The sequence below is a fragment of the Pelophylax lessonae genome, assembly GCF_965119305.1.
Source record: "Pelophylax lessonae genome assembly, chromosome: 4".
Classification (NCBI taxonomy): domain Eukaryota; kingdom Metazoa; phylum Chordata; class Amphibia; order Anura; family Ranidae; genus Pelophylax; species Pelophylax lessonae.
This window is the reverse complement of record NC_138771.1, coordinates 87,981,433-88,002,892: the sequence shown is the minus strand read 5'-3', so window position 1 is coordinate 88,002,892 and position 21,460 is coordinate 87,981,433. Positions and strand designations below refer to the sequence as shown.

Here is a 21,460-nt window from a genome sequence, read left to right as displayed (position 1 = left end):
ATTATGTTAAATACAAAATCTAATGAACGGTACGATACTGCCCTCTGGAGGCGAAATACCAGGTGCAGTCTTGAGATAATTTTAGATATTCCAATATAAAAATATTATATTGTGTTAAATAATATAATTATTGGAATGGCATTACTTGCACAGGTGAATTATGGAGATACAGGTGGACATTTATGTATGTACTGGGAGTCTAGACAAAGTTTTATGTTGTGTTATATGATTAATCTCACATATAGAGAAATCATTTAACTTTATTAACCAAGTTTTGGGTTAATTATCAAAAGAGGTGTGTCTCTGACCTCATCAGTTTAGGTATAGAATATCCCATCCAATAGGGATAATGTTTCATCCCTCTGGGTTTAACTTATGGTAATTTTTATAGCTCTTTGTTCTTACCATATAAAAGACCAACCCAGATGAGAGAGAGACATCACTTTACACTACTGACAACACACCTCACACTTACACCACACACGCTATTACATTTTTCAATAGACTCATCCAGACATACTCCCTGATCCACATCATTCATCTGAAACTTGAAGGGAATCCACCATCTTAAGAAAGGCATCCATCTTAGGACTCTGGTAACGATTTGAAGCTAGCGGCTATCTTAAGTGTGGTAATTATGCCTTGCTATGTTATTTGATTTTATTCAACAATTGTTTATTCCTTCCTTATATATTTTATATTGCATATTTAAGGGTAATGAGATTACAATCCCAGCCGTATAAACCATGGTAGATTTTTCTCTAAAAAGCTGATTTTTGTTTTTATACATTTTTATTAATATCAGATTCAGTGCATTATTTGCAATTTTAAGTCTTCCGTTTTGCATGGCTTATTCTCATTCCTTCTGCAGTGGAATGACTTTGGGCCGTGTGATTCGCAGACCATTGTAGTCTGTTTATATAGAACATTAATTTATGGCTTATACTATACCTGGGAAGAAATGGTAATCTTGCTTTCGTTTTGGTTTCACTTTGTTTCAGTTTCACTTTCATTATTGAGCTAAACATCACATTGCATTGATTGTTTGAAGTTAGTATTTTTTCTGTAGAGTTATCTTTTTGTGTCATTTCTTGTTTGATCATATATTGTGTTTACATGTCTGGCGAATAAATATTTTTATATATATTCCACGCTGTAGACTGTACTCACTAAGATTGGTATATGCTTTTAAAAAGAAATTAATCAATTAAAAAGAATTCACGACATTGATTTATGGTAATAGGTGAAGACTCTCCTTTTTCACAGATCTTTGCTTATTAACCATAAATAAATACACTGCTATATTCAGAGCAGTATAAATATTCTGACATAAGTACGAGCGCGAGATATTTATTATTAAATATTCTTACATATAATGGAGGCCCCAGCGAGATAATTATTGATTTCTTACATATGCCAATCATAAATATTGATCAGGTGACATAATCAATAACTTAAAAAAAAAAAATTTTTTTTTTTTTTGGAATTTTTTTTTTATTAATTGCAATGTGATAGAAATGTATTAAAAATGTCTACAGCAGGTAATGTTCACGCTGCCAACTCTGGCAAGGTGTGAGTCCCTAGTGGTAATGCCACAACCCCAGTGGATTTGGCAAGGATCAAAAATGTGTGGAAACACCTCTCTGAGTCTGAAATGGTGGAATATGTAAATGCTGGTTAGAGTCATATATCAAAATCCTCAGAAGTCGGGCCAATAAAGGGCATCTGACATGGGTAGAGGACAACCTGTATGTATGAACTCACCAATAAGCTTATCTAACACCAAAAGACGTCAGGAAGTGTGATCACATACTTTTAGAGTCATGGCCAATCTTACTATGTCTGTGTGAGGAACTGCACCAGAAGGCTCAGCAAAAAGGAGTTTAGTAAAGTTTCAATCTCCACTCCAAATAAATGAGAGAATGAGATTAGGAACCTCCTTGAGCAGGTGAAAGTAACCTCTATTGGGACACATAAGTTAAGAGAATGTAGCGTGAAACTGCAAAATAAAGTAGAACTGTGGCAGAAGTTTCATCAAGTAAATTGTAATGAAAGTAATCATGTGAAAGTGAAATGTAAATGATTAATGCAATAATTAGGAAGTTTTGAGCAAGGAAAATGTTTTTCTAGCAAAAGTTGCTGAGTAATCAGCCGTGGAAAATTTTGAAAAAAATAAAAATAAAATAAAAATGTAACAGTTCATGTCATGACAGGAACTCATAAGTAAATACATAGCAGAGTTCCATAAGGTCATAGTGTAAATGTATAAGGGCAATGCTTAATTAGTCCTGCATTTTAAATAGGATATAATTATTCATAGACCCAGATATGATTCCCAGTCCGTTGGTTATGACCCAGACAGGGGGGAATCAGGCAAAGAGTCCATGTCCTACCCCGGCCATATTCCTAAAATAGGAGGGCAGAAATTGGGCAGCCATGCATAAATAGGTATGAGTCATATCAGGTCACTGCAAAAAGACTAGCACCCCTAAAAAAAAAGACACCATACACCTCTAGAAATTTAAAAAGTTTTTAAAAAGAGTACTGTCCTGATTTTTTTTGTCATGGAAAGGGTCCTTAAACATTATTGATTACCCTGAGGCCTATGAAAACAACTTTCTGTGTTGTGCCTGCAGGATGTCATTTAAAAGTCAGCCCATACAAAAACCTAAATGCTGCTAAAGCTGTTATCTACAATTTAAAGTGTACACAGCACCAAAGCCCCATTGAATTTTTTTTCTGCTGTACTCAAAAGTGCCTAACACCCTTCAATGAAGGAGCTGAGTACAACCATCAGGAATTTAAATCCCTGTGCTTTGAGGCATTGCCCATGTACATAAAAGTAATACGTTTGGCAAAGGAGCAAGATATGCCACCTAGGCCCCAAGGGGACACCGGATACCTTAAGGAGGACACCGGACATCCCATTAACAGGGGGGGGGGCACCCACAAATAAATAGGGATTTGCCCCATCCTAGGGCTCCCCAAAATCCTCGGGAAGATCGAGTGACATTAAGGCCCAGACCTCACGCCAGAACTGAGTAAATGGTTCTGATGGGGATCTGTCCCCTCTGTCTGAACCCGAGAGATATAGGCACCGCAGGAGGCGGAGCCAATAATTCAATTCTGTAAAAAGGTTTTCAGCTGAATAGAAGCCAAATTGATCAGCTGATCACTTGATTCACTTTGGGCACTGCAGCCCAGAATTAAAATAAATTCCTTTTCAGGAACAAATCCTGTGGCCAGCCAAGGGCCATAAAATCCTTTAATGCCCAAATGGCAGGAATCAGAAGGGATACACTGAATAGAGGCATAGGATACAGAGGTTCTAACACCATTTTATTCCCAGGTCACAGCATTGAGGATCCTGAATTCCTGCCAGGGAATCTTGGTTGTTATATACTAACTACCCTCCTATTTTTCAGTGGTCACTTCATCCCTTTGACTCAAACAGGTCGCTTAAAGCGGACACATTTTCAAATCAATCGCCAATGACGGTGATACCAAGGAGGATCAAACCCTTATGACGTAATGCAGTCAAGAGGTTAAAGGTTGTATACGGTAACCAAGAAGAATCCTCAATGCCAGGTAGTTTTATTGCCTACAATAAATTGCATTGATGCCCCATAGGGGGAGATATATATATATATATTTTTTTTCCCAAGTAGTAGGTAAAATTTTAACAAAATATTGTATCATTTTATTATTGTCCAATGCATAGTATCCATGGTGATAAATACATCCCCATGTTAATAAGCCCCAGAAGTCAGTCGCCCTAGGAAAGGTCGCATATATAGTTTCTTCTTCTATGGTCAGAAAAAGGACTGATCATACAGTGGATTAAAGGAGAACTCTGAGAAAGCTTAGGGTACCAACATCGCATTGAAATGTCAATTGATAAGAATGTATATTCATACTATATGTTTCATTCAATAGGAAGAGATTAACCTTCCATGCCAGGTCGTTGATTGGTACAGACGATGATGTTTGCCAAAAGACACAGCGATCGGATGGGTCATCTCTCCCTAGAGCACAGCTCAGGATGGAACCCCTCATTGAATCGGATCCCTCTTCAGGAATCAAGCTGCGAGACGCCCCAGATTCTTGTTGACGGAGAGGAATATTTGTTTCTACAGATCTTTGTACATTTGATCCGAGGAAATCCATTAAGAGGAATCGCACTACCTCCTGTTTTCAGTTGAAGGAGATGTGAGAATGGTGCATTGCACATATGAGCAAACCTCAGTCTGGGTGTATGACACTCTAGACCATGCTGAAACCATTCATTATCCAACCAACATCCAAGGTTGAATGTCCAAACAGATTTCTCAGATTCCTGATTGCCAACATTGTTTTACTGCGCTTTGAATGGTAGTTGCCAATGCCATTGCAGCAGTTAATTTCTGTCTCCATTAAGACTTTGAACTGGAGATGCAGATTTCAAGGAACATTTGTGTTTCTTTACCAGGAGATCAGAATTCAAAGAGACTAATAAGGAACAGTTTGTGACATAGCTAATACCACCAAAGTCGCTACGAACTGACATTTTGAACTGATTTTTTTTTCTCAATTTTTTTTTAGCGCTTTACTTAAAAGTTATGAACAATTCCCAATATGAACTATTCTCTTACAAAAAGAGAACAAGACATTTTTTTTTTCCACTACTCCTTAAAAAGCTTTCTTTCCAGATAGGCCTAAGTTGCTCACTTGTCTACTGGGAAGAAAGGGGGGGGATATGTCGGGGTTATTGGGGGTTGATTAAAATAATAATAGGTAAAAAGAAAAGTGATTTTAAAAGCCATGTATTCATATTATGCATAAGAGATTCTGAACAGGATGGCGTCCATCTTGTTTTTAAGGTGAAACAAAGTTCATATATATACTTGTTAAACAAAATGTCTCTTACAGGCTTACAATAGGGTCCTATACTTTCAGCAGACATTTCTATTTTCTTTTGTCATAAATAAGCTTATACATTGACATCTCTATCAGATAACAGATGTTAAGGGGATGGTAGTGTCAGTCTGTCTATAAGTATTTAACAATAGACAATGGCTCAGTGTTTTTCATCAGACATATAAAATATAAATGTTAAAGGTACATTATTATATTTGAAAAGATATTAGCCATAATTATGTCATTATATTATGTAAGGCATATACATATATATATTTAGGAACATTATATCACATTTTGGGTTTATATTTTCATAGTAATAATCTTACTTAGAATTCTTTTTCTAATAAGTGTAAAGACATGTGTATCTCGTTACTAATTACCTCATTTCAGAGAAGTTTCTGTGTAGGTCTGGTGTAAGTTTTTATGACACTATAGATCTTCCTATCCTAGTCTGGATGTCTGACAGTTGTGTCACAAGTCAAATAAGTAATGGCTTTTCACTAGCCGACAGGTCAGAGGTCATGAGATAAGAAGGATGGGTAATTGTTTCAAATTATGTTAAATACAAAATCTAATGAACGGTACGATACTGCCCTCTGGAGGCGAAATACCAGGTGCAGTCTTGAGATAATTTTAGATATTCCAATATAAAAATATTATATTGTGTTAAATAATATAATTATTGGAATGGCATTACTTGCACAGGTGAATTATGGAGATACAGGTGGACATTTATGTATGTACTGGGAGTCTAGACAAAGTTTTATGTTGTGTTATATGATTAATCTCACATATAGAGAAATCATTTAACTTTATTAACCAAGTTTTGGGTTAATTATCAAAAGAGGTGTGTCTCTGACCTCATCAGTTTAGGTATAGAATATCCCATCCAATAGGGATAATGTTTCATCCCTCTGGGTTTAACTTATGGTAATTTTTATAGCTCTTTGTTCTTACCATATAAAAGACCAACCCAGATGAGAGAGAGACATCACTTTACACTACTGACAACACACCTCACACTTACACCACACACGCTATTACATTTTTCAATAGACTCATCCAGACATACTCCCTGATCCACATCATTCATCTGAAACTTGAAGGGAATCCACCATCTTAAGAAAGGCATCCATCTTAGGACTCTGGTAACGATTTGAAGCTAGCGGCTATCTTAAGTGTGGTAATTATGCCTTGCTATGTTATTTGATTTTATTCAACAATTGTTTATTCCTTCCTTATATATTTTATATTGCATATTTAAGGGTAATGAGATTACAATCCCAGCCGTATAAACCATGGTAGATTTTTCTCTAAAAAGCTGATTTTTGTTTTTATACATTTTTATTAATATCAGATTCAGTGCATTATTTGCAATTTTAAGTCTTCCGTTTTGCATGGCTTATTCTCATTCCTTCTGCAGTGGAATGACTTTGGGCCGTGTGATTCGCAGACCATTGTAGTCTGTTTATATAGAACATTAATTTATGGCTTATACTATACCTGGGAAGAAATGGTAATCTTGCTTTCGTTTTGGTTTCACTTTGTTTCAGTTTCACTTTCATTATTGAGCTAAACATCACATTGCATTGATTGTTTGAAGTTAGTATTTTTTCTGTAGAGTTATCTTTTTGTGTCATTTCTTGTTTGATCATATATTGTGTTTACATGTCTGGCGAATAAATATTTTTATATATATTCCACGCTGTAGACTGTACTCACTAAGATTGGTATATGCTTTTAAAAAGAAATTAATCAATTAAAAAGAATTCACGACATTGATTTATGGTAATAGGTGAAGACTCTCCTTTTTCACAGATCTTTGCTTATTAACCATAAATAAATACACTGCTATATTCAGAGCAGTATAAATATTCTGACATAAGTACGAGCGCGAGATATTTATTATTAAATATTCTTACAAACTGCAGGACAAGAGTAGTCTTCATAGGGACCTGACCCATTTGAGGATTTATGTCTCCCCAATTAGGATTGCTCACATGTAGGGCTGCAACTAATCATTCCAGGATTATTTTCATAAATCAATTACCGGTAGTTGGCCAATTATTATTTCAATTGACTAATCGGATAATAACCTTTAAAAAAAAAAGTTAAAAAAAAAAAAAAAAAAAGGGGCAATTTATTCCCAAATATCTATTTACAGTCGTAAATATAAATAACCAACTATATGGTTAGGGAGCAAAATCTCTAATCCACTCTGAGAATGACAGAAGAGATATACTGAATATACTATTAGAGGTTGAATCTGGTAAAATATCAGACTCAGAGATAATTTTTTTTTTTTTTTTTGTGCCGATTTTCAGACAGAACGGTAATATATTATGTATGACAGACTCCCTTGTCATAGGCAAGTTGTTTGATAAAAGCTCCCTGCGCCTGCTGTCACTTATGCTGGTCATATAAAAACAATGTCTTCCTACCAAATAATTTTCATTTAAAAGAACATTTGCTCGATTTTCAAATCGTTAGAGGGGTCAAATCGACATTCGTTTTCAACCATAGTGATTGGAAAATTCGAAGTAGCAGAATAGAAAACTTCTTGGCCAAAGGAATTTTCAGACCGTGTATGTGGTCTTCGTTCAGAAATTAGATTATATTAGACAGACATTTTAAAACTGAATGTTAAAAGCAGGTGAAATTTTCCAACGGCATTCTTTCATTCAGCGAATGTACAAAGATTTTTCGTATGAATATTCTCATCCAAAAACTGATACGTGTATGACCAGCATAAGGCTCGGTTCACACCTATGCAGTTTGCTTTTCATGCTTTTTGCTGTGCATTTTGTGCACGTGATTTTGCTGTGTTTTGCATTTTTTTATGCTTTTTTTTTGGCCAATTTTTTGTTAGGCAGATTTAAAAAAAAAAAAAACCAAACATGTTATACTTACCTGTTCTGTGTAATGGTTTTGCACAGAGCAGCCCTAATTCTCCTCTTCTGGGGTCCCCCACTGAAACTTCTGGCTCCTCCTGCCTTCAGAGTGCCCCAAAAGCAAGCTGCAAAGTATAGTATAGAGTGCCCCTAAAAGCAAGGTAAAAAACTTCTGCTTTTAGAACCACTCACTTTCTGCCCAGGACTACATGTCCCATGAGGCATTGCTCCTCACACATTCACAAGTTCTAAGGCACTTACTGACATCTATGGACGGTGTACTGAGCTGTATGTGTGCTGCACTGTGTCTTCTGATATGTAAACAAATAATGCATTCTGTATGCAGGCCAACTAATTGGCTGACCAACTAATTGATTATGAAAATAGTTGACAACTATTTTCATTCTTTTATTTTTTTTTACTATTTTCATAATCGATTAGTTGTCGATTAATCGAGTAGTTGTTTTGGCCCTACTCACATACTATCTCGAAACTCCATGGCTTACTGCTTGCAAGTGCCTTCCCCAATTCTGCCTTCTACATCCGAGACTGGGAGCGGGAACTGGGATATGCCCTACCCTCAGAAGACTGGGACAAAGCCTCTCTCTTTGCCTTCAAACTTGTCCAATAAAAATTTATCCTGTGATTTGTTATGTTTTTGGCGTTGAATATTGCCATAGGAGGGTAGCAACATGAAAACAGCAACATATAATACAACAGGGTTAAAAAAATAAATAAAAAAAGATTTTAGCTTATTTTAGCAGTTAGCCATTACATTATTTCACCTAGACTCAAATACAAAAATTAGTTCCCTAGTTCAGTAGCAAAAAGCAAATTACTTCTGTTAATCACAATTACAAAACAAGAAAGGTTTTCTTTCCCCACATATACAGAACACTTACGCTAATCACTCGGTTTGCTTTAAGGGCATATCCTGCTGAACAGAAAGCGCATAATCAACAATCTTTAATAAGACACCAGTAGAAGAAATACATTTTTTTTGCATCAGTTCATACAACTATACGTTAAGGATGGATAAATCAGTTATGTGGATTTTTACCTTGGCATAAATCTGCTTGTATTTCTCCATGAAAATCCAATCACTGTCCGAGGATGGGCAAGGTACACAAATGAAAAGTTGACATCCACTTTTTTATCTTGACTTTCTCCCACCAAAAATGATGATTTCCACCCAGAAAGAGGATACCACACTTTTAAGAGACAATCATCCTGTGAAGACAATGACTGGGTGTCTTTCAGATGAAAAAGAAATCTGTACATCCTATATTTTGACTAGTCATCTCAACTTTGAAATAACACAATAAGTGATCTGTAGGCAACAACACCATTACCTCCTGGAATAGCATTAGGCTGTTCATACCTTGACATGAGAGATGCAGTGCACAGGTTTATGACCATGCAGATGCCCTCCCACAGATACAGTTTTCTATAGGTATTATTACATACTGGTTAATGTCTGGTAACTTGCATATTATTGACCAACAAGAAATTAACTTTTGATGGGTATCGGATGGCTTTTTCACCTAGGAGAGGTAATGGGCCTAATCCACTTCCAGTATCTCCTGGAATAGTGGTGTTTTGGCTTAAAATGCTGCTAATTAACTCATACAGATATATATGTTCTTATTCTGGTTGTACTATTTTCAGCTCGGGATTACTAAAATACTCTGAAGTCTTGATTCTTTGGCTAATAACAATCAGTCAGTCATTCCACCAGCTGAGCTATTTACGACAGGTGATGAGTGAGACCAAGACAGATATCTGTGAAGATTCTGGTTACCCAAAAGCTTAATGGTTTTATGACGGCCATTAGAGTGAGACTGGGTAGTGGATTGTCCCATGTAAGTGGGTGTAGACAGGCTAACTCAAAAAGGTTATCTGGTTGCCCTGCTTTGTTTTGATGTTAAAGTGGTTCTAAAACCTTAAGGTTTTTCACCTTAATGTATTTTATGCATTAAGGTGAAAAACCTTCTGTGCTGCAGCTTCCCCCCCCCCATCTTTTTCTTACCTGAGCCCGATCCGATCCAACAATGTGCATGACAGCAGCATCTCCTGCCGCTGTCTCTCTCCTCATTGGGTAGCTTGATAGAAGCGGGAGCCATTGGCTGTCAATCAAATGCTGTGACATAGAAGCAGGGGGTGGGGCGGGGCCGGGCCCGCTGTCTGTGTCAATGGATGCAGCAGCGGAACTTGTGAGCAAGCACGCACAGATGCCCTCATGGAAAGAGTCTTTCAAAGGGGGATCCCAGAAGAGGCGGATCGGGGCTGTTCTGTGCAAAAGCATTGCACAGAGCAGGTAAGTATAAACATGTTTGTTATTTTAATAAAAAAGAAAAGGAAGATTTACAACCACTTTAAAACCGTTGGGAAGGCCCGCAGGCCCGTCCTCTCATCGTACTGATAAGGATGTCTTGGAATGCAACTAAAAGTTTGGTAATTATATAAGATGAAGTCCTAATGTAGCCAGATCCTGAAGGGGTAGGAGGTGGGGGTGTCTGCTGCAAATAAAATACATTTTATGGCTGACTATGAATTTCAAACATGGTTGCCCTGTGTCAGCTCACCTAGGCAGGTCTGTCGGCAGAGACAAATTACAAGTGGCACGGCAGGATCACTAAATAGGCTGCTCATCTGTCCCTATAGATTCATTCCCTCAGTAGCCAGATAGTGTGTGTTGTGGCTCTGTCCCTGGCCCAAACACGGCTGTATCTCGATCAACAGTAATGTGAGCAGGATCACTAGCGGTATAGTCGCCCGCCTGACATTAGCCTTAAGCCTTTGCAAGTATAGGAAAATACCCGCTGTACTCAGTAAAAAATTTAGCAAGCTCCTGTCTTCCTGATGGGGGTCGACACCTCTGCCTCTATAACACAAACAGTAAAACAAGCATGTACTCAAAGTACACTACAGCCAAAGTTTCCTGCTGAAATCATCATAAAACTCAGATTTCTAATGCATTTATATGAATGGGCTAGAATTTTAAAGGGTTTATATTGTATAAAAATCCTTTACGTATCCTTTGTGAAGACAAAGGGTTGTCTCCCTGGGTCACAGTGTAACATAACAGGAGCACTTAAGTATAAATGAGTCACACCCATGATGAAAATGGAAACAAAACGCCATCTGAAGCGGAGGCAGCAATCGCCTTCTAGCTGGAAGTCTCTTAACGATGCCATCTGTCACAGAATCATATGCCTGGATAATCATGGCTGCTGAAACATGACTTTAGGAGGATAGAGGAAGGCAACCAAACATAGCACCTTTAATGAAAGCTTCATAACATGACATTAGCGTTTTTAAAGCTTATATGAGATCTACTTTAACCACTTGTCAACCGCAATACGTATATATCCAATGCGATTTCCAAGTGGTTTAGTGGGATTATGGCTGAAAATATCATCCACAACCCCAGTACCCGGCTCTCTCATGAAACACTGGGCGGTGTTTCTCGGGCTTCCGTTTCTGCACGTTCACCTGAGAAACGATCTGACGGCGCGGCCAGCTGCTCCCATAACCCATCAAAGAGTTAGTACTCTTTCATTGACTCTACAACCTTGGAGGACCAGAGCGACGTCATGACGTGACTTCCTGTCCAGGCTGGAAGAATTTCATTTTTTTTTAAAGAGAAAAAAAAAATATTTTTTGTTATTTCATTTAACCACCTCCTTCCCAAACCTATTCTGACACTTCGCTCCTACATGTAAAAATCTACTTTTTTTTCCTAGGAAATTACTTAGCACCCCAAAACATTATATATATATATATATATATATATATTTTTTTTTTTTTTTTTTTTTATATGTATATTTTATTTTTTATATATATATATTTTTTTTTTTTTTTTTTTTAGCAGAGACCCTATAGAATAAAATGGTGTGTGTTGCAATTTTTTATGTCACACGGTATTTGCGCAGCGATTTTTCAAACGCCATTTTTAGAGAAAATAAACACTTTCAAGAATAAAAAAAAATAAATAAAACCGTAAAGCTAGCCCAATTTTTTTGTATACTGTGAAAGAATGTTACGCCGAGTAAAAAGATACCGAACATATCACGCTTTAAAATTGCGTCTGCCCGTGGAATGGTGGCAAACTACAGTGCTTAAAATTCTTCATAGGTGTTGCTTTAAATGCCTTTACAGGTTACCAGTTTAGAGTGGCACAGAAGGTCTGGTGCTAGAATTATTGCTCTCGCTCTGACGTTCGCGATAATACTGCACATGTGGGTGCGATCACCGTTTACATAGGTGTGCGGGAGTAAATTACGTGTTCGCATTTGCGCGTAAGCACGGTGGGACGGGGGCGCAGAGAACAGGTCCCCCGAAGGACAACGGCAAACAAGCAGTCTCACAGAGTCAGAGTCAGCTGCCGGAACGCCGACTATTAGTATTACATTCAAGCCGTTGTCTACTGGAGTGTCCTCTGCATTCCCTGGATTACAGACCATTGGCTGGGACCTTGTGGCTCTCTTTTTGCGACTGATCCCAAAGACAAAGGTCATTAGACCTTCTGGTAACACAGGGGTCTGATCTTGAGGTGAGCGCAATATTTTTAAAGGTGCGAGTATTGCTGCGCTACTTATTAAGATCATAAATTAATAAAACAACATTAAACTTATTGCATTATTGAAGCAGCTACACAAATGATTTATGAAAGAAAATCACTAAGAAAATGGAGGTTGGGGTGAAGCCCTAATAATAAAGACCAATATGAACAGTCCATCAAACAGTAAAAAGTCCCAGTGAAACTATAGCATTACAGCAAGCTTGATAGTGAGGTGAAGTATATAGTAGATCCACCACCGGAATTTATCTGATATGCCCTTATCAGACCAATAGATCATGAAAAGCAAAACAGCAAATATAAACCGAGGATCTGAAGCACAATCTTCTCCCCTTTCGCTGAAAACTTGATAGATCACCTGCCAATCTTTGTTGTTTTTTGAAAAAGGTTGGTTGCCTGGCTTTAATGCTGAAAATTCCTACTGTCCGGCTTTCATGCTTATCCTCTTGCTTCAGTACTTTCTGAGTCACTGACCCAGAAGAAGTGCAGATAGCCACCTAAATCTTGTCTTGAGAAAAATACGAAGACTGTCAGTCCTTTTGAAATTGCTAGTTGCTGCCTGCTTCTGCTGACACCGACACCTGACTCTGGTCACTTCCTGCTTCCTGAGTGGGCGGGTCTGTTATAATCAAGATATACGCAATATTTTTACTCAGGGTGGAGGCACATCACCTGAAGTGGATCTCTGGATCTTATATCTCACACGTCATACGATTTCCTCTTTTCTACAAGGGACTTTTGGGCTTCACTGTCTCAACTGATTATCCTCATTGTTTATACTGATTGCGCTGCACTTATGTATGTTATATGTAGGTATACACCCCTCTCCTGGATCTCCGCAAGAAGCTTAACGCCGACAACCTCAACCTCCACCTCCAACCCAAACAGTAACTTCTGGGTCCTCCTGTGCTGGGCTCTCTGGGACCAGCCAGCGCTGCGCATTAGCGCGGGGAACTCCCGGAAGACACGGGGAGAGAGAGAGAGAGATGGATAGGTCGATGCATGACCAAGTTGGTTGCTATGACAACGCGTTCAGGGGCATGGCCTCTTTCCTCAGGTCACACTCATACTGGCACCACGCAGCAATTTAACTGCTGTTAAAAAGGGCCATACCAGGAGAGGTAAACTTACACCGGAAACCAGTGGACAGGACTTAAAAATAACCATAGATAGATCATAAAAAAATAATTTTTAAAAAGTATTTTGAAAAAAAAAAAAAAAAATATTAAAAAATGTAATAAAATGAATAGATAAAAGTTATTAAAACGTAAACATATTTCATAACCCTGGCTGGCGGGCATAACACTTCCTCACTACTGTTGTGCCTTAGAGACCTGCACCTTCGTTTTGACTGCCTATTCGTAGACTTTTTGCGCTTTGATGCTGCAGACATGTTCCTGTTGAATATCTGTTATATCTTTGTTACAGCTGCTTGGTCATACATTTGCACTGTTGTATTTATCTGTACTGTCTCGTCAGTCTTTGAATAAATAAAATATTTGAAAAAAAAAAAAAAAAAAAACTTGCCCTATACCCCTAGAGACCATATCGAACTCCAATAATGGAATGTAACGAGGTCAATGATGGAACCTAAGATAAGAGTACTGACCTCTAGTTCCTCATTTAACCCCTCAGGGGGCATCAAATTAAGCAAAAAAGATCCAAAAGCTTCACAGTGTTCCTCTGCATTTTTGTCAGGTGCATGAAGGTAGTATGGAAGGCCTGGAGCTCTTCGGTATTGAGTCTATACCCATGTGCCTCCCTGAAGGGGAAAAGTTCTCGCGGCTATGCATGCGAGAAACCTTTTGGATCTTTTTGCTTACTTCGATGCCCCCTGAAAGGTAAATGAGGAACCAGAGGTCAGTACTCTTATCTAAGGTTCGGTTATTGGCCTCTTTACATTCTATTATTGGTGTTCGATATGGTCCCACACCCTAGGGGTCTAGGGCAAGCATTTTGGATTAATGAGGAATTGTTATGCCCGTCAGCCAGGGTTATGAAATATGTTTAAGATTTTATTAATTTTATCTATTAATTATCTATTCATTTTCTATTTCGATTAATCTATTAATGTTATTACATTTTTTATTTTATTTTTTCAAAATACTTTTATAAATGATTTTATTATGATGTATCTATGGTTGTTTTTAAGTCCTATCCACTGGTTCCTGTGTAAATTTACCTCTCCTGGTATGGCCTTTAAGAAGAGGGGTAAGGGAGGGGCTACTGCAATTAATTTTGCTGGCCATGACCTGAGGAAGCCTCTGAAATGTGTTGTCATAGCAACCAACTTGGTCGTACATCGACCTATCCATCTCTCCTCTTCCCCATGTCCTCCGGGAGTTCCCCTCGCTCATGCACAGCGCTGGCTGTTCCGGGCACAGGCGCACTCCACTGAACAAGCTAGAGCCTAGCACAGGAGGACCCGGAAGTCACCAGTAGAGGTGGAGGTTGTCGGCGTTAAGCTTCTTGCAGCGGCGATCCAGGAGAGGGGCGTAAACCTACATGCCGCATTATTTATACGCCCAGGTTTGTTCTCCCAAATGTGAGTTTTATTTTATCAAGCTTCCTGTATTTTCTAAATAAAAAAAGCATTATGCTGAGGTGGCTGTGCGCTCTTCTCCTTTTTACCTTGTACAGATTCTCTTTTCCACTGCATAGTGGATATTTAGGAGAGCTGCAGCGACCTGGCATTGGAAGCCTCTCCCAAAAGGACTATCAGCGAACCGTGATGTGAATTATTGATCAGCGCATGAACTGGTGACTTTAATTGTTTTTGAGTTATGTTCAAAAGCCCTATAAAAATATCTGATAACTGCACCACATTTCTGTAAACCTTAGATAACATTTCAAATTTCTGACATTGCAATAATTAACCATGTTTGAGGAACAGAATTAGCAGCTCTCTAATAGTTTGTTACCCAGCGTTTAAAATAACGAAATAATTACATACAACAACAGTTCTTAAAATAGTGTGATAACTTACCTTCCCTGCAGTTGCAAAGTATTCACCATCTGGGGACCACTCCATCAAAAGCACAGGCACAGCAGTCCTGTTTGCAAAGAAACATTAAATATTCATACTCATGATGTGCTGTTTTGCAAAGTATGTAAATGAGATTAATAAATAAAAAGAATTGATCTGGTGCTGTAGGTCATGAATCCTCCAGTTACAATTTAGGCGATTGATGTTTGTGAAGAATACCTTAATAAAACATACACTGAAACAAGTGAGCTGAGAAATTACTTTTAGGGACTACTAAAGTACAAGTATTAGATCAAACACCTACGTTTTGTATTCCTTGTGCACAATATAAAACAGATTTATTTAATCAAGTTAATTCAGTCTTTGCACTCTCCATTTAAAAAAAAAAAAAAAAAAAACGGATTTAGGGGCTCTATATGAGGACATTTCTTGGTCTTTCATTTTGCATTTGCTTCTGAAATTCCAAGCAAAAAGCCAAACACACATATACATGAATTTCTTTATAGATTCTGTTCAGCTTGTTTGGTTATTCACACACTTTTTCTACTGCATGTGATCATTTTCCATATTACATTGCAGTTTCATTTATCACTTGCTCATTGGGCAATGAATCAGATTTCCCATACTGCTAACAAGTGACACAGTAGATACAAACCTAAAAAAGGGAATAGTATTTATTGCCCCCTGACTACAGCGTATGAAAGATGTGTAAATCACAAGTCTGGCTGAAAAGAAAAATCAATTTCTATCATTTTGCATTTTTTTTGCATTTAGCAATTTGCCTAAAAAGCTTTAAATATGGATGCCACCTTCCTACTGCCCCCAAAGTCATCTTCATCAACAAGAAAACTAAACATATTACAATAGCTTTTATCAAAGACAACCACAAACGTAACCATCTGATCTATCGTTGCAAATTAATTAAAGGGGTTTTAAAGTCTAAATTTTTTTCACCCTAATGCATTCTCTGAATTAAGGTAAAAACACTCCACTATCTGTCCTATCTCCCTGTCCTTAAACGCTTACCTGGAGGCTGCTGTCACAGCTCCCCTCACTTCCTACTTTTACAGGAAGAACTGAAGGCAGCGGAGCCAAAGGCTCCCACTGCCGTCTGTCAAGCAGTCTATGGATGAACACAACCTGGCTTGGGAGTATGCATGCATGGGTGACTCCTTAGCACCTGGCTTGCCAAGGAGGCACACAGGACCGGCAGCCGCGATTGCCGCCGGGGCATCTGCGATCGCTCCCCGCTGAGAGAGGACGGTCAGCTGTTGTAAACACAGCTGACCGTGCTTCTCTCTGAAATGATCACAGAGTGCCTGTGATCCTTCTATATAGGATCACATGTCTCTGTGGTCATTTCACAAGCCCACCCCCCCATACAGTTATAAATCACTCCCCAAGGCTCACACTTAACTCTTTGCTCACCCCTAGGTTAGCCCCTTCCCTCCCAACGTCATTATTACAGTAACAGTGCATATTACTGTAGTAATGTCACTGGCCCCCCCAAAAGTGTCAAAAATGTCAGTCACGGGTCCAATCTGTCCGCCGCAATGTCGCAGTTCAGACTAAAATCGCAGATCCCCGCCAGTACTAGTAAAAAAATAAATAAAAATGACATAAATCTTTCCCCTAGTTTGTAGACACAAAAAATTTTGCGCAAACCAATCAAAATACGCTTATTGCGATTTTTTTTTACCAAAAATATGTAGCAGAATACAAATTGGCCTAAAAGGATGAAAAATTTAGAATTTTAAATTTTTTTTATTGTGAATGTTATATAGCAAAATGTGAAATATATATATATTTTTTAGAATTGTTGCTCTTTTTTTGTTTATTGCGCAAAAAATAAAAAAATCGCAGAGGTGATCAAATACCACCAAAAGAACTTGTGGCAAAAAAAGGACATCAATTTTATTTTCGGTACAGTATCGCATGACTGCGCAATTTTCTGTTAATTAACACAGTGCCAAATCTCAAAAAATGGCCTGGTCATTAAGGGGGCAAATCCTTCTGGTCCAAAAATGGTTAAAGAAAATAATACAATTACAATTTTTCTTCTCCCCTTTATACTAGTGGAGGATATATTCTTTTTTTTTTTTTTTTTTTTTTTTTAGGGTATGTGCCAACACACACTGATACCTTAACCAGAGGTCACACAACAGCCGACAGTCCTCTGCTCTCTTACGCTGGAAGTCATCTCCCACTCTTACCACTGGCCACAGTCCATCTCGATGATGTGGTCACTGGTCCTGTACTATACAGGAGGACATTGGTGAGAGCCAAACTCAACAGGAAACATTTAAACAGATTTTACTGGAACAGAAAGGAATATGAAAACAGTATACTATATAGAAAAACAATCACATTTTATCATAATCTCATAAAATCACACGTGGACCTATTACAGGAAAACAATTCCCTATTTATAGTATTTTCTATTGAAAAAGTATACACCCACTGCTACTTAACGACAATAGAAGGCTTATTCAACTCATTTATTGCTTAATACAAAATCTGCAGCCTTGTGGAGATAAGTCATCATGGGTCATTTAGGCCCCCATAAGAATAATCGTAGAGCTAACTATATACAAAAAGGAATCATTAGGACATATTTAACAATTATATAATATGTACAAATGTTTGTCAAACAATCCCCAACTCAAACCTGTAAATGTGGAAACCATGTAGGAAACTCCCAGGGTGGGCACAAAGAATGAAAAAAGGAGTGAGGAAAGAGCGGCAATCAAGGATTACTCGTGTGACACACAGCAAGAAATTGAATAAGCCCTCAATTGTGGTTGATAAGTAGCAGTTAGTGTATACTTATTCAATATAAAATACTATAAATAGGCACTTGTTTTTAAGACCTGCAATAGGTCCACAAGTAATTTTTTGAGCTATTTGCAAAAAAAAAAAAAAAGATTGTGTTTTTATATAATGTATGTGGGTTCCTTTCTGCACCGGTTATAACCAATTAAATTGTTTCTATTGAGTTGGTGAGAGGGGCGATGACAAGAGCAGTTTGAGACCGACAAGAGCAGCTTGAGACTGGCAACAACAGTTTGAAACTGGCAAGAGCAGTTTGAAACCGCAAAGAACATCATCTGGGAAACCTGTCTCAGCTAAACCAGTGAGGAGGACGAAGGACCAGATCCTTGAGGAATAAGACAAATCATTTTAAGTGAGAGCAAACTCCTTTTGTTGCTTTGCACCTGCAGGTAAGCCTATATTAAGGCTTACCTGTGGGTATAGTAGATATCTCCTAAATGTGCACCATTTAAAAAATATTTACATGTAAAGCAGCCAGTGACATCACCAGGGCATTTGCACTGTGCTCTCCATGGACGGCATGTCACATGAGTTGTGCCACAGCTGTGACTCCCACACGCATGGCTCTGCCATTCAAACTATGCTAATATGCATTGCATACTACCACATAATGACATTACCCCAGTTTTTTTTTTTTGTGGTTTACTACTGCTTTAACACTGACCGGGATGCTTACAATGATCAATCAACTGTTGAAAAACTGTTTATAAAATATTAACTGGAGTTTGGCTTTAATGTTTCTAAATCTGCTAGTACATGTAACACTACCGTTCCCCAAGATTAACAATGCTGCTGTCCAAAGGTGCTCCCTGTGCTTATTCATTCACAGTGGAGGCACTCTAATACAGAAGGTGTGTTACTGGCCAAATCGCCAGGTGAAAAAAAAAAAAAAGAAAACGAATGCAGCCACCACATCTAATGATTGGTAAGCTGTAATATATTAAATTTTTGGTTTTGGGTTTAATATCGCTTTGATCCCAAATTTGTTTTGAAAGCTCTTTAAGCTGGATACACACTATAAAACTTTTGTATTTCCTTTAAATTTACCTTCAACTATGTAGTGCAGGGGCCTGCCTGATTGCATACAAACTGAAAGTGTTTAGGTCTGACCTCATTTTATATGGTTTTGATAAGTCTAAAGGAAAAAAAAAAAAAAATCTAACGAAAATTGTATAGTGTGTATCCAGCTTTAGTCTTCATGCTGTAGTTTCAATATGTTCTCTAACAAACTTTGGGCTTGGAAAAAAATAGGTGTGTTTACTTTAGGATCATTTGACTCTTTAATAGCACACTAGTGGACTCCATTCAGCTAATTATGTGACATCTACAAACTGGTTGCACCAGTTTATTTCGAGATTAGTAAATGTACAATTAAGGCTAAAAACCATGTTTATTTAATATTCTAGCAAAACTTTGTGATGGCACGTCATACAAGAATGGAAATATATGCAATGTAATGTCACCGGAGAAATTCTGTAATTTAGAACATTGTAAAAAGCAGCATAGCATGCTCAGCACCACATCTCAACTTACTTGCATTGCCAGATACAATTCCAGTCATTCAAGGCAGGTTGAACTTTATCCTCTACAAGGTTTCTGTCAATATCATCCTCTTCCTCTTCTAGAATGTCACTAGAAGGGGGTGCCCATAGCTTCAAGTACTCAGTGGCTGTCAATAGTCTGTTACCTGCAGATTATTCAGGATTAGTTGAACAAAGTGGAAACAAACAGTTCTAACATTTTATTTAAAAATGATAAAAAAATATTTGATATAAACTTATTTCAAGCCCTTACAAACAGAATTTAAAATGCTAGACTTCTATCAACTAAGACCCCGTTCACACTGGGGCGACCTGTCAGGCGACCTGGTCGCCTGACAGGTCGCCGTAGGTCGCCTGCCATAGAGAAGCTGTGGACCCGTTCTAATAGGAGCGACACAAGTCGCTCCGACTTAGAAAAAGGGTCCGGAGCGTCTTTGGGGCGACCCGGAGTGACCTGCATTGACTTCAATGATATGAAGTCCGTGCTGGCCGATCCAAGGTCGCCTCGGCAAGTAGCGTCGCCCCAGTGTGAACGGGGTCTTAAAGTTGTAACATGTTTTTACGGTTACTACAACAAAAAAAGTAAACATTAAGCATACAATGTAACCCCCTGTATTCCCTGTCAGTGTCACAAAAACTTGAAAAACAATCACAGAAGTGCTGCATAATAAGAGGAATAGAGCCAAGTGCAATTTCACAGCAGAATGCTGTGCTTAGAGCAGGGAACTGATATATCAATAATAGAAAAGCAGAGCTGTCACATGAGCTGGGCAGTGCAGGCCTATTGACAGGAAAGCTTGTTTTCACCACACATAACCTCCTTCCTCAGTCATAAGCACCCAAGGCCATAAATTAAGTAAAGCCATTAAGTGGCAACTTGCTTACCCTGAGGGTCCCATGCCAAGTTGTAAGTCACCGAGCTAAGGAAAAACTGGCCTGTCCTAAGCCACTGATATTTCAGCTGCTGGAAAAAGAAAAAACATGTTTTGAAAACACTGAACACATCATTGCATTAAGTAATATATACATTGTAGTACTAACAAAAAAACAAAAACAAAGAATACACCGCTTTAATCCTGATTTTTACATACAGCTGGAAGATCTAGATTCTTCTATATATTTTAGTCTCTTGTGACCCTTTGCACAGCAGAACTGAAAGAAGTTTTATTTTTTCTTTAAACAAAGAGTTGTATTAAAATCTGTCAGGTACATGAACAAGGTACGTAGCATTTCAAAAAGAAAGAGTACAGAGTCTACTTATCCAATAATAGTCCGACAAACACCATAAATACTGGTATCAATTAGGACTACATACACAGTTGCAATAGGGAAAAGACAAGTGTATTCACCCAACTTTACATGGGGAATACATAGCAGGACTTCTCAACTCTACAAGAGAGGGGACAACAAAACAATAAGGAAGAGGAGAAAGAGAGGACAGAGGAGGGGAGGGGGGAAGCTGGAAAAGGGAGAAGAGGAGGAGGAAAGAAGAAAGGGAAAAAGACAAAACAGAGTAGGAGCCTTCAGCATAGAAAGGCAATAGAACAACCAGTATTCTAAACCGCACCAAGGCTGCAAAGGTGGGTCCATATACCTGTACCCCCATCTATTTATGCAGACCAAATTTTAATTAATTGTTTGGGACATTTGCTGCTAAGGCAAGTAAGATTATATAGGGGCAAAACTGCATTAGGGGTAGAATGCGGAAGGGCGTGGTTCGTCAATGGCG

The 21,460-nt window shown here is 38.2% G+C and overlaps 1 protein-coding gene across 7 annotated transcripts in view; it reads right to left on the bottom strand.

The window, feature by feature from the left end:
* Positions 1-21,460, bottom strand: part of DMXL2 (Dmx like 2) — a 429,248-nt gene that overhangs the window by 322,044 nt on the left and 85,744 nt on the right. For 6 of the 7 annotated variants that reach the window (XM_082252816.1, XM_082252819.1, XM_082252821.1 and 3 more), the window contains exons 4-7: positions 20,617-20,695; positions 19,724-19,877; positions 15,359-15,425; positions 8,851-9,020 (exon numbers count right to left, since the gene is read on the bottom strand). In XM_082252816.1, the coding sequence (XP_082108942.1) occupies positions 8,851-9,020; positions 15,359-15,425; positions 19,724-19,877; positions 20,617-20,695 (470 nt within the window). The remainder of the gene's footprint in view (positions 1-8,850; positions 9,021-15,358; positions 15,426-19,723; positions 19,878-20,616; positions 20,696-21,460) is intronic. The other variant, XM_082252818.1, reaches the window with a different exon arrangement.